The sequence below is a fragment of the Morone saxatilis genome, unplaced genomic scaffold, assembly GCF_004916995.1.
Source record: "Morone saxatilis isolate NCDOM2014 unplaced genomic scaffold, NCSU_SB_2.0 Contig11, whole genome shotgun sequence".
Lineage (NCBI taxonomy): Eukaryota > Metazoa > Chordata > Actinopteri > Moronidae > Morone > Morone saxatilis.
This window is the reverse complement of record NW_023339663.1, coordinates 22814518-22829234: the sequence shown is the minus strand read 5'-3', so window position 1 is coordinate 22829234 and position 14717 is coordinate 22814518. Positions and strand designations below refer to the sequence as shown.

General features: G+C 44.5%; 1 protein-coding gene across 1 annotated transcript in view; it reads left to right on the top strand.

Annotated features, from left to right (window-relative positions):
- fto (FTO alpha-ketoglutarate dependent dioxygenase) overlaps positions 1 to 14717 on the top strand; it is a 122757-nt gene that overhangs the window by 252 nt on the left and 107788 nt on the right. Inside the window, exon 2 of the mRNA XM_035682200.1 lies at positions 418 to 548. Within this exon, the coding sequence (XP_035538093.1) occupies positions 418 to 548 (131 nt within the window). The remainder of the gene's footprint in view (positions 1 to 417; positions 549 to 14717) is intronic.

Here is a 14717-nt window from a genome sequence, read left to right as displayed (position 1 = left end):
TATTATTATTATTATTATTATTATTTATTATTTATATTATTATTATTATTATATTTATTATTATTATTATTATTAATAATATATTAGTAGTTCATATTTGTTGCTTTTTAATGCCACAGCCATTTTAAGGGCTGTAAAACATAAATCACTGATTTAAAACCATGTTGACTGACCTACTGGCAGTTTGTAGATCTGTACCTGCGCTGCAGCTGCGCAGTGCAACATCTAGAGCCTGCTAAAGCTGCTTCCGCCGCTAGCAGACGTTCAATATGGGATTTGTAGTTCTCAACGCTACACTTTTAGCATCTCCTTTAAGAACCTCTCCACACAACGCACTTTTAGACTGATAATATCGATAATATCTCTGACTGAAGTTACACGAAAGGCTGCACTTGCATGTGCTCTGTCTAATTTAAGAATACATTAAGATACCATTTATTCGTGTACTACAACGACCAACGTCGCCCCTAATGAAAGCGAGGCAGTGTAAACACAACTCCAGGAACATGAAAAGATCGGGTGACAGTGAGGGGGAGAAGAGAAGAAAGGTATTGATAGCGTTTTTCTCCGTTAGCTCTGGCAATTTTCTAAGCCCTGTCGCTCGTTGAATATCTAATGCTCCGTATGTGATGCTGCTGGCTGCATTTTGAAGGCTAGAAAGCCGTGAAATGTCAGCACATACCTCACCTTGCCTGTTTCCTTTATTGTGTTTTCCATTTTTCCCCCAGTCTACCACAATGAAGAATTACAGATGCATTAAAACGCTGCTTTATCACGTAACGTTAAATACACTGCTCATGAGAAGCTGTAGCTTGCAGAGTAACGTCTCGGCAACATCCCATATCAAGTGAAAACACGATATGAATAACAGTCTGTAGGATTTTTGTGAGACATTAGTAAAGATCACAACTAATACATAGGTTAGTCTTTGACAATTAATAAAAACAAGCAAACAAAGAGGCAACGTTCAGGCTGAATGTGGGCTGTCATTCTGCTGTGAAGAATGGATCAATGGTTAATTGCCTAGCAGCAGCAGTAACATCCCAGTGCAACAGTAAAGAGAGGTGGGAAAGTTAGTGTGTAGTGTTTCTCAGATTTGGCATGGTGCCAGGCCAGCAGTCTACAGCTGCTTCAGGCTTTACTATAGATACAGGGCTCTGATGTACAGTACAAATGATAACTTATTGGCTAATGCTGTATTACTGTTCTCAAGTAAAACCTTCTGTAAATAAGCCGGCTGGATAACCTGCTATGGTATAATAAAAGAATCCTCTCCTAAGTGATGTGTGTGCAGGATTATTTGGATGTGAACAGAGATGGGTGCGTTTCTAACCTGGGATGACCAACTGTTGTGTGCGCGCTGGTGCGTTAAGCTGTGTTTCGTGCTGACCTGGGCTTAACCAGGCTTTCACATGCTGTATAACCGTAACTTTGTTGTTTGTAGAGATACTAAAGGAAAGGAAGGAAATGGCTCTGCTGTGCCCAAGGCACCCAGGACTGTGTGCTGCCTATAGTCATAGTGTCTGTCTGTCTGCCTCTCTGTCTGTTTCTCCTCTTATCTCTTGACTTGGATGCAGTCTGCTGTGGCACATGTGTTTGGATCATGTTAGACAGCAGTGAAACTATGTAGGACGTGGTTCCTCCTGTTTATGAAAGCAGCCATGGCGGCCAGATGAGCGGCTCAGAGAGAGAACTCATTCCAGCTGGCCCTCGGGCAGTCAGGCAGCACTGCACAGACCTAATGGCTTAGCTTCCTTTCTCTTTAGATAAATAAAAGGATGAGCAAGAGGAATTGTAATTGCAAAATGACTATATGACTGTAGAGCAGCCAAGGAAGGAGCTGCATGCATTCTGCCACCTTTTTATGTTATCACTGGTTGTATAATGATACACTTATTATGATAACTAATAACTTAGATATGATGGGTGTCTTATCCAGTAAGTGAGTGTGTTTGCAATGGTGCACAAAGTGAAAGATGCACTGTGATGGGTCCACTGTCATTCTGTGTTAGGGAATGCAAGCACCAACAGATTAGTGCCAAATGAATAAACAATCTCCTTAGAAAATCCCACCACAGCAAGTCAGTATTTATACTGACAGGTGGTATGTCATAGTCTGTATATGTTTTTTTAGGTGAAATAGAAGAGGACACTGGTCTAACTGCACAGGGAGAATTAATCCCATCCCATCCACATGAATTCACATTTGTTCAAATATATTGGTCCTTTTTTACTTGGACTAGAGGATGGATCCATCAGACATCGTTTGACACTGTTGTCTTTGTTGTTTCAACTACAAAAATTACAGACTGTTTATAATTTTGTGCATTGCCTAAAGGTCTCAAGTAGCTGCATTTTCATAAATGTCCTCCCCACAGCAACATTAAACTTTCCTTGTACCCAAATAAATTGAAAAAACTCTATTATGTTTTATCAGTATTGTCATCACAAGATGAATTTCCACTCATGCCTTGGCAAGTGTGAAAACAGCAGTGGTCCTGTCCCTTAACCCGATGTTCTAATGCTGTCTTTGATGCAAGCTCGCCATTTGGACAGTGATGACAAGTATAAAGTGCTGTGCAGAAACAGGAAGTGTGTGTGTGAGCAGCAGGCTAAGTAATGATCACACAGGGTCACCAGATGTTGTGAGGTCCTGGGCTCAGCCCAGCCCATTGCTTAGATCAGCCTCATTGGTTTGCTCTGGTTGTGGCACCTAGTGCAAGCTGTTTAGGGTATTTAATTTCTAAACACTCATTAAAATGGTTTGTGTTTCCCTTGGCAATTCTGTTAAATTAACAACTACCGAGGTAAAAGCTGATTATGTGGCCACACATCCAGACATGGTTAATCAATTCTCCCACACAAAATGTTAGCTGGTGAATTAGTGTAAAGGAAACGATTTATGGCGTCTAATGCCGACGTCCTGTCATGTCAGGCCTGGTGTTTTAGCAAGAGGGGGGTGTCAGATTCAGCACATTCAGCAGCTTTGTGCTCTGGCGGCCATCTTTTTATCCCTTTTAACCCAAGCTACATGCTGCTTGCTCTATTAATGAGCCAATAATGGAGAAATAGGGTTGGGTGCTGACATAAAACATGGGTATGGATACCTAAGGCAGGGTAACACATAAGCTCCAACAGAGCTAGATTTACACCTAGGCTCTGTGTAGAATGGTGGAAAGGGGAACACTCGGCATGGGGGCTCTCACAGCTTCATCAGACCCCCGCCGGTCGAGCTGTGGAAAAGCCAGGGCTCAGAAAAATACGGCTGTGGCAGATAATGATACCATTACACTAATGGAGCTGGCAAATGAAGGAGAACCCAGATGCCCTGCTTTATTACCGGAGGGGGTCATTTCCTCGCTGCATTCCTAATGGCCTGAGCACACAGTATTGATCAGGCTATCATGCTGCTAATCCTCTACAGAATTACTTATCGCTGGCTGGGTGTCGATCCACCGCACGCCCTGCTCTGGCCTTGCCGCTGGGCGGCCACCGTGTGTCCAGCAGGGACCCACTGGGCCGTTTATCCAGTCATGATTTAGGGCCAAGCAGGGATGGTGTCTGGGAGGTCTTCAGCAGTGGGCTGGCCAGTTCAATGTGTAAAAAAAGGAGGCAAATGAACCTAACAGCTTTCATTTAATTAAGGAGTAGGCAATGATGTGGTTCCTCCCTCTTTATGGCCCCACTGGTCGCTGTGGAGCAGGGGAAGCTGTGAGGTTGGGTGTTGTTCTCAGTAATTGTGTTGTGCTGTAAATAAGAACAGGCAGCTCTTGTGCCATCAGCAGCAGGATGCAAGATTTTCACCAGGCCAAGTTTGATTACAAGGTGCTTTACATATTTAACTACTTTATACGTGCTGGATTTGGCAAAAAATGAAATAATTCCACATGCAAATTTGTTTCTTTAGGCCAAATTATACTGGACCCCCTCAGTTCCAGGTCTGATTACTACAATTAGAATAGTGGTTTTATGTGAAAACTGAGGGAAAGATTTTCTAAATTATTCATGGTATGCATTAGTTGAACATGACTGAGAATGGTGTAGCCTGGGCCTATCATCATTACAAATGAATAGCAGGGTCACGTAGCACAGAGCACTTTGCCCAGGGCTTGTGACCTGTCATATCCTTGGCTCCTTTACCGGGCCCATGTGTGCATTAGCATCCTCGGGGCCATTGGAAGCGTGGCATCCCAGCATCAGCAGACCCCTCTTGTCACCTCTGGCCTTGGCTAATCAAAGAGTTTACCTTAAGGGTGACATTTAGCCCTGTTCATTAGGGCCACTCCAGTAGCCATAAAGAAGTATTTATATATTTCCATCTGGAACAACCTGTCGTGGCTAGGGAAAGTAGCTATTGATCCAGATATTTAGTCATTTCTTTCTGCGTGCACCATCAATATTGTGCAAACATCCGTCCACGCGAGGCTTGACCTCAGCCCCGGCCTCTTATTTTTCGCTCCCATTGGAGTTCAATGATATACTATTCTGAAAAGTAAAATCAATGAATGAATATGAAGTTTTGGTATGTAATATAGTGCAGGCCCAAGGCCCTAGGTCTTTCATTGATCTGCTATGTGAGCGTTGGAGGGGGCTGATTAGTCTGCTGCGGAGCTTTTTCCTCTACATGTCTTTACCTTGTCTTGCCTATTTGATCTTTGGCTCGTATATTTTATAAGTTGTTTACAGATCAGCTTGGTCGGTCAAGCTTCTCTTTAAAGTAATTCAGCCAACGTACTAAAACTGCAACGTTGTCATGTTATAACAGTATAGGAGATACTCTAATTTGACCATAATCAGTTTGCATTTCGGAGTGCTGCAGTAAGCATGGAGGGTAGGTTATGGTTATAGGGTTAGGGTTTAAGGTTATGCCAGTTGTAGAAGAATATGATTGATGTAATTATTAAATGAACTAAAAACTGGTAACATTTAAACATAAGCAACCTGTTTCCTGGAGATAAAACGATGCACCAAGTTACTGTTTATTACCCACATGATGGTTCAGTTATCAGCCATGTTAGGGCTTAGCTTCTCATGATCAATGTGAGAAATCCTGCACGTCGTTCCCTCACTTCCTCCCACCTTTTTTTTTTATAGCAGTCTGTGTTGAATGCATGACATTTTAAAGGTGCATGATGTCTACATTTGGTTTGCATCTGGAAGGATATCAACTTTTACGGCCCCGCCTGCATTGTTTCAGGGTACATGGCTAAGATGGCTTGCCGTGGACTCCCATATGGGCTTAGGAGGACCTGTGATCTTACTAAACATTTAAATGGAAAAACAGAGATAGCCTTATGCTAGGCATTAGAGCTTGGTGTGGCCTGGGGATTGAACGCCATAGTGAGTCATACTGTAACTGAAGGGGTCATCTGCAGAGGTTCACCCCCAAGTACTGGCTACCATCTACTCCCCTCGGACTGGTTGGCCTCTATATGGCATGAGGCAAGACACAAAATGGAAACAGAGTTCTACCAAAGGCAAAATCAGACATATTTCCACAGACTTTCCACAGATATGAGGTAACACAGTCAAGTCTTATGCTCACACAGTCATGCTTAGTTTGATTTCATAATACTAATAACATTCTTCAAAATCAAATGGGGGGAAAAAAAACATACTGAAGCTCGATTCTTTAAAAACACTGAGAAATATATTGCCAGTGAAATACCACTTTAGATACCAATACGCGGATATACTGCTAGGTTTAGCATTTACCACCCGGATGATTTTGATGGATGCAGTCACTAGTATTGTCCAAACAGCCCTTGACAGCTTACGTGTCTGACAGCCTCTACCGAGCACCTCATATTAGTGTTGAGGCATTAGCCACAGTTGTCAGCGTATTCGCAAACAAGGCCGCGATGTGGATCATGCAAACTGGCCGACCAGATCAGCCGTCAGATTCAATGAGATTACATCGAATGTGACCTGCCCAAGTAGGGTTCATCTGTCATGCATGTGTCCCGTCACAAGAGAGACATAGAATAATCAGTCCAATCAATAGATGGTGGTGGCTCATTGGACTGGTGCTGAATAAACATGGGAATGACCCTCTCACCTCATACACAGAGGCTAGATCCTCCAGGGGGTTCATTAGCCACTCGAGGCTATGATCCGGGCAAGTCCTTATTTTCCATTTCTGTTTGTTTGGCATTCTGGTGGTGTGTGTGCTTGTGTGTTTGTGTGTGTGTGTGTGTGCAGTATGTCTTTTAATGCATGATTGTGTGTGCATCTATACATCTATGTGTGTAGTGAGGCTGCTGATGGATTTAATGCTAAGTGAACAGAACACATAAGTGATAAAAATCTTCAATAAGCTTGTTCAGCAGCATGGATATTGAAAATATTAACAGGTGCAATATTGCATCACACTTCTTCAGTCTCAGCCTCTGAAGAAAAACTGTCAGTAATAATCGACCACAATTACCCAGAATTTGTCCTAGCTGCCCTGATTGTTGCTAATTTGATCTAACTCCAATTAAAATGGTTCCACAGTGCAAAGCCACCTGCATAGGACAGAACAGTCTTAATGCTGTTTATTTGTGAATTTATTTTCCTTTTGTAATGACTCACCTTTCCAATAAAGTGAAAGTGCCTACTGCTACGGTGTTGCCCAACATCTGGTTTCAATAGCAAGTCCAAAACCCTTCATTCACAAAAGCTGCAGGAGACCAGGTTCACAAGGCGCTGTAAATAGTAACTGTTAATTTGTACATCATAAGTTCTTTTCCATAAACGTGAGCAATGAAAGTGTGTTAAAATACCTGGCGTTTAGCTTTGCAAAGGCTGAACATAGGAAGGTCCTCCCTTACCCAGAGCCAGGTTCCAGCATTGCTGTTAACTTAGCCAGCTGGAAGTACACTTGGCCTCCTCTGCTAACCACCATTAACAAAACACCACAGGTAGTTTCTCCTTTTAAAAACAACCATAATGTCATTTTGTAATATGTTACGGTGTTACTTTATGGGAAGGGTATGATAGTAATGCTGTCAGACTTAGGGTCCAATTTTCTGTGGAGTTTCTGTTAGAAGTTAGCATTGCCAAGGTTCAAAAAATTCAAATAGCTTATTTTAGGGTATTTAATAAAACACAATCATACTGAAAGTGTTTTGAAAAAAAGAGTTTTAGTCCTTGGCATCGGGTTTTTTGAGTAACTGCTTACACCTGAGGACTTGAGTAACCGCACCAACTTCCAGTCTGGTGTAGGCTCTGCTGTTATCCTGGATTTGCTTTCATGGAGCTTTTTGTATTGCTCATTCCAGCATTTACTCTGCATCAAGTCTTTGAGAAGTGTCTGCTCACTTCAGGTAGTCTGTTCATGTCTCAGTGATTCTTTCTCTGAGCCCCCCATGTGTTTTTTCTTCATCAGCCTAACTTTTCCTTGCATATGCGAAGGAGCCAACGACAGCTTGACTGGCATGCTGTCAGACAGGCGATGCCTTTCCAACGGTGGAGCATCAGCCCCTTCCTGAGAGCTCGTATGTGTGTGCGTGTGTGTGTGAGTGTGCGTGTGCGAGCGCGTGTGTCGATCTATGCGTGTGTGTAGAAAAATGGGGGTATTGTCAGGACGTGACCGGCACACTTTGCATGTTCTTCTCGAGACAGGTGCTCCTGGGCGAGCACTGGTGCATGACAGTTGCCTTTCATCGCTGTCTTCTCTACACTTAACCCCTGACCAGCCCTCCCTCCTTCCTCTTCCTCCTCCTCATCTTCTTCTCCTCTCTCCTCTCACCCGCTCTCCTCCACGTCTGACCTCTTCTCACGGCGCTTCTCTCGGCCGTCCTGAGTGATGGACTGCGAAGGCTGGTGGGCGGGTTGCGCTTTGTATGTGGTGGTGTGGTGCGGCAGGCTTGTCACAAGCTTAACACTGTCAGGCCGCGAAAACCCAGCTGTCCAGAATGAACTGCACACACACCCACACACACCCACACCCACAACTTTTTGTTCAACAGTCCGTAATTCCATCCACCGGCGCTGTCAAGCACTTGATCAAACGTGCATAAAGAAAGGAGCCCCCTGGCTGAATCCCATCTTCTCTCTCCCTATCATAATGTAGGCAGATTTTCCCTCCTCTGCCTGTTTCTTCAACTCTATTTATTCAGATGAGCCTGACTGGGGGGCAGCGGGTCACATCCACTTGCCTGGCTAAAGCGGTCCTGAATTGAGGGTTGTCTCCAGTGAGATGGAGAGAGAAAAAACACAAGGAGGGGTTAGGAAGGGCTGCCGAGCGGTCATGTCAGGGCTGCTTTCAGGGCTACTTGTGTGTGTGTGTGTGTGCATGTGCCATGGCAGGGGTAGGGGTTAGGGAGTTTGAGGGTTCAGTTGTCAACCCCTGTGTCATGCTTGCCCTGGCCCTGTTATGTAGAGGGCATCCACTGTCATTTGTTGCGGGACTGTTTGAAGTGGAGTGAGCCACAGAAGCATAAAAAGCAGTCAGTACACTCTGAGCTCTCAGGTGCCGTCAAGTACCACACATTCCTTTAAAAGTACAAATTGCAGTGCTCTGCAGGAACTAATCCCTTATTAATTTGACACCCTAAAAGTTTGTGTCTTTTCTAGTTTTAGAGATTTGTCTCAGGGTTGGCCTTTTAATCTAAATCATATCCAGATGTTTTGTTGAGGATGTTTAGTTTTATGTTGTTTTCCCTTTTATTCTTCGAGCTTCATCATGTTAAGTGAAGTAGGTGGATTAAAGTCATGCTTGAAGCCAACTTTGGGGAAGACATACACTAGGTAAGCTGTGGTTTTCATCCAACAGTCATTCTGTACTTCTAAGTTTTTTGAAGTTTATCCCTGTGTGTGTGTATCTGTTTTTGTCAGTGTAGGTGTGTGTTTCATCTGACATACATCTCCCACATTCTCTCCACTATGGGAAAAACAGCAATGGTTAAGACTCCTTAAACTTGTTGTTGGAGTGTCAGCGAAGACATGAGCACAGCGCACACCATGAGCTTAATCCAACAACAGCCTGTCTGCCTTACTGTACACGCGTTATCGGCGAGCGAGTGGACCCCTTCCTCGCAGCCATTGTCATATATAGGGGGCATTGTCACATATGAGATGGACTCATGTAAATGCGGTGACAGGCTTCTGTCTCAGCTGACTGACAGCACAGAGGGATTGGGCTAATCTGAGTGACTGATTCGAGGCGCGCAGCGGCTCGGCTGTCCCCATAACTCCTGAGAAATAGACAGCTTCAGCTGAGTTATCTGTGTTTGTAAGTCCTTCTGCTGCGCTGGGATGACAATAGGGATTAGTGCCAAGGTTCTTTAAACTGTTTTTTTATTTTATTTTTGGGAGGGGGGAAGGAGGCCTCTTATCGGCGTCTCGGCAGGATGCTGCCGCAGCCAGTTTTCCTTGACTGTCAATTAAAGAGGGGATCATTAACTTCAAGGGTATAAATGTTCTAACACTGGTATTACGTTGGGAAGCTAAGTCGCTGACAGATGTTCCAACTTTAATTCTCCACTTGTTTTTTTGTCCTTTAATTAATTTATGTATCACTATTCGGGTTTTAAATATTTTTTCCCCCTGTCTGCTCTTTGTTAGCCTGTAATCTCAGTTACCATGGTAGTCGCAAAGACGATTGGGCCTTGTCACTCGGCTGTGTTTCTTATGAGGTTCAATCGGCTAATGTATTCAATATCACCCAAACTGAAAGGTAAACAGTATCTAATGGCTCGCGTGTTCCTGCGCTGCCTCAGTGCAGCCTGGATGCACTGGGCGGGAGGAGAACAGGATGTCTGCCTCTCGTTCTTCAGGAGGACCCTACTACTTAGAACGGTGCTTGATAAAAACAAAACGAGCACAGCTTGTATGTCTGTACACGTGTGTGTTTTTTTGGGGAGGGAAACAAAAGTAGTGTACTACTTCGGGGTTTTCTTTTGGAAGCTTTGTTGGCGGTTGTGAAGCACGCGTATGACAGCTGTGGTTGAGATTCCCTCAGAGTGGGAGTACAGACAGAGAGCTGCGGCGGGTTGCAGTGAGGTGTGTACTGTAGGTAGCCACATAGAGAACGAAAGAAAACAAGAGGAGAGACGTGCAGGGGAGTGGAGAGAGAGATAGGCGACAGAGACTGCTAATGGGCAAACTCTCTTCATCCACCACCACTGCCATCACCACCACCACCCTGTTCTCTCATGACAGCTCTTTTCCTTTGTTCTCCCCCTCGGCCCACTCTCTGCCGGGGATTCGTGACAAGTTTTCGCGGGCTGATCAAACGCTGCGGTGACACCTGATTAGGATATAGCGCGTGTTTACAGTCGTGCATGCCGAGGACCCCCCCCTCCTCAGACAACAAGGGAGACTTCACCTTGACTAATTAAATTTGCACCTGCAATGCCAGCTGTGACAGCCACTGGAGGGCTGCATTTATTTATTTCACTCCATACATACTTCCTGTGACGTTCATGGAGGCTGAGTTTGCTGTGGCTTCTCTGTTTACACACAGTGTTTCTTTTAAAGGGCTGTGATATGCATTTCAAAATTGCTTCTGACCGATAACTAAAACATAGTTTTTCACTTGCATATTTGTAGTGTAATTTTAACAAATAGCTAATTACATTTGTGAACATCGCTCTCCTTTAAAATGAGGAAATGTTTCTTAGGTAGGATATCAGGTGGCACAACTTGCCAGTATAATACTGTTATACTGTATCATTTTAAGTGGTAGCTAGTGGGTGGTCTAATTTTATTAGGGTCAGTTCTGCATGCTAACTCAAACAAATTCAATTCTGTATTATCACTCGAGAGTTTTTGAGATCTCATGTTGAAAAGGTTTTGAACCCTCATTTAAAATAATGTGATTTCTGTGTTCCTTGCTCAATGTGTGTGTATTTAATAATGGATTAATGTGTGTACATATGTGTGCTTGTATATGATCTGCCTTTCAGAGCGTGAATGTGTGTGTATCTATCTAAATCAGTGTTGAGAGTGTAAAAGGCCACAGCTGAAGTGAGCAGGACATCATTCACCCAGTAGCAGGAGACAGGGCCTGGTAATTTGTGGCTCTCCCCCCTTTCTCACTCTCTTCCTCTCTCTCATTCTCTCTCTGTCTCTCCGCAACCCTCACCCACCCCACCATCCCACCTCCCCAGCCTCAAATTGACCAGGCTCGACTGCTGGTCATGCTGTATTACATGGGTTAGATGAAGTAATTATTTCTAGGCCGCTGACTACAAGCAAGATTAATAGTTTTTGAAACGGCCATAATGGAGGGCTGACCCGCCGTGACATAAGCATTATTTCAAACTCACCTCCACTCTCATCCCTCTCACCTCTGGGCACTGGCAGAGTGTGATTTATACCTGGGTTAATGAGGGGAGGGGACCTAGGAGTCCAGGGCGACCAGCATACCAGTGCAGTGTTACAGGCCTGCTCCCCCCACTGAACAGATAGTGGGGTCACTGGAGGAAGTTTTTGCTTGATTGGGTTTTGGAGACAAGATACAAAGTGATGGAAATCAGCATAATGATGGAATGTCACCGTTTTTCTGTATGTTAAAATGTGACTTTAAACTTCAAATGGTTGACGCTCATTGAGGTGTCCTTGAAAGAATAGATCAATATGCTGCTGATATCGAAACCCCGTGTCCTGGGTCGCTTCATCTGTCCACCCCCTCCAACTCCAGTGCTCTGGAGCCTTAAGGACCAAAGAAGCTGGAAAGTTGTCACTAGGTGGCACTTGGACATCATGTTATCAGATGCTCTTTCCCCTTCACCCCACCCCACCCTCTTCTTCCCCTCCCTCTCTTCCTCCCTCCTTTCTTGCCTCCCTCCCTCGCTTCCTCCCTCCCCTCTGTGCTAAGTACACCTCAGATGTCAGGGTGTTTTATTTTTATTGGATGAGGGCAGTGTGTAATGCATTCACCTCCGTTCCTGCCAGCTGTTAAATGCCCCAGAACATGGTCTGGCCAGGCTCCGCCCCGTTAACCCCTCTGATTGGCTGTAATAATTAGCAAAAGTGAACAGTAACTATGGCGCCTAGCGAGGGTTTGGGACAGCTTGCGACTCCCTGACGTGACAGAATGGTCCATCGTGCGCGGGCTTAAGGGTCTTTGGTCTGGCCACATCCCTCCTTACTCGAGTGCATGTGTGTTTTTTAAGCTTTAATATTAACCCTCAACTTAAACACATGCATGCATTGTGGCACCAGCAATTACATTTTCAAATGGCTGGGTTTGTAAACCTCCAGGATGTTAATCTGTCACCATTCAAGCTACTGGGAAGAGTGAAAAGAGGATTAAGCTATTCAATTCCTGGTAGAATATTTCCCTTTGTTCAGAATGAGTGAAGGAAAAATAAATAAAGAAATGAGGTGGCTTCTCAAGCAAGACAAGTGCCGTCTGCTATACTTCAGGATTTGGCTAATGCCATTATAGCAAACTTATCTGCTTCAGGATTCCAGGAAGACAGGCTGACGGTCATGTAAACAGCCACAAATGATATTTTGTCCTTAATTCAATATTAATCTCAGGTCACATCATAATGCCAGTTTATCTGGGTCAAAAACTACATGAGATAGAATTAGACCTGTCCTAGATGTTCAGTCCACATCTGTTTTGTGCCATATGTTTCTCTAGTGGCTTAGGTGATTGTCAGCATTTAAATTTAGGCCACTGCTTTAGCTTGTTAATAATACCATATTCAAAAATTGGTTTCAACAAATAGGTTTCAATAAATAATTTGATAGGCAATCTGTCTGTCTAGTTGTCTCTAGAAAAAGTATGATATAGTTGATTACCGTAAAGTAGTCACATTTTGATGGATAGGCAACTTAGAGCTGTAAACATTACAGCAGACAGAATCCTCTCTGTTTTTCATATGATGTATGAACTTCTGATTCTTCTTTTCCTCCAAGATAGCTTATTTTATGTGTTGCGTGTGAATGTGACATACAGCTGAGTTGATGGTAAAATATCCTTGAAGTGTTTTGTCAAGCAACATAGTGTATCCAATCTTATATTTAGCATAACGTTATACTATACCACATGGTAATTGTCACAGCTGTCAGCCAACCCAGCACCGTACCCCTGTCTTAGCCCCTCGTTTACCCTTGACTCGCAGCCCCTCCGGTCGGATTGCACATCATCTTTATCCCGGATGAAGTACCAGACTTGGTAGTGTCAGAAGATGATCTAATATGGAGCCAAAAGGACACAGAGCCGGGAAATCATCGTCATTTGAAGAGGTTGCTTGTCACATGATGGGTTTGATCAACCAGTGCCGCGGTACACAGAGCCGGGTCTTTGCACTGTCTAACAGTGGTACTGGATTAGAGACACAAGCCACTTCTACTGTGATCAGTCACTCACACATGGAGACATGCGGCAGGGCTGAAATCCTCCTTGCACACTTCATCCACATCATGTACACACTTGTTTCGTAAAGCCTACTGTACGGAAATGAGGAAGACTGTTGTTGACAATGATAGTACGTGCCAGTTTTTTTATTTTATTTTTTTGAGGCCCTTTTTGATGCTTTAGTCTATAATGGCATAACAACTGCAGCAATACAGGTTCTGCCTTAGACTGAGACACAGCACCAAGGTGTGTTGGTCCATAGCTGCCTGACCTGCATGAGTGCCACTGATCTGTGACATGTTGAGACAATGGCAGTGTGTGTGAAGAGTCTGGCTCTACACCCCTCAGACACTGTGTATGGCTAAGTGCTATTGAATTGTTTATTGTCACAAATCACAAACCTTTCAATGACTAGATGCGACCACCATACACCCACTCATCCATCCATCCAGCTGCTCTGCCCTGAGCGATGTGTTGGTCTACTGGGCTCTGAGGAGCGTAACGTCAGCCTCCGGAGCTGGGGATTTTAACCGCTCCACCTGCTTATCGATCTCTTCTGCCCCGCTGAGCCAGCCAAGTCTGGGTAGCGGAGAGAGAGGGAGAAGGCGAGATGCAGAGGGGAAGGGCAATCTTGTGGCCTCAGTCCTTTGGTCCTCAGGTCTGTCCTTGACACTGCCTGTGGGACAGGCCTGGAGGACGCCTCTTGTCCTCCCTTCTAGCCCCTACAGCTAGCCGGCCCTCCCCCTGGGCCAAGCTGCACTTTGCACAGCCATATTGATTTTTTGGAGGGGCAAGAAAAGTGTGGCTGGGTGGTGAGAGCGCATAAGGGAGGGAGGGGGAAATGGAGAAATCGAGGGAGCTTTCTAAAGCACTGACTTCTCCTTGACTGCACCTCGAGACGCGACAACCCTGTTAGAACAACTCAGTGGCCCTGGTGCCCCTCTGAAAACTGCTAATCACAGTCTTTCAATCAGCGCTCCCCTTCCTCTCTTCTCTTTCCTCCCTCCATCCCTCTCCCTTCCTCATTTTCTCACTCTTTCCCCTGACTTTCCTCCCACTGAACTGGACCCTGTCTGAATACCAAGGGACTGCGTCTGCATTAAAACTGGCCATTCCACATGGAAAACAGCTGACCTCATGAAAGCATGTTGTAATTTGAAGGTGAAAACTAAAAAGCTTTTCTCGATCGACATAATCTTAATGGAAACATTATGGCCTGGCCGCAAACTAACAATTAAGGCAAAATGGCAAGCGGCCCTTGCATATCGGTGGCAGTAGCCAAGAGTTCATATGGGTCATGTGACTACAAGGCTGCTAGTTCGAATCCTACACTGGGTGTAAATCTCAAGATGCCCTTAAAGAAGTTGTTTAATCCCTACTTCTTCTGGAAAAGAACAGAGAACATTTTTACTGTCTT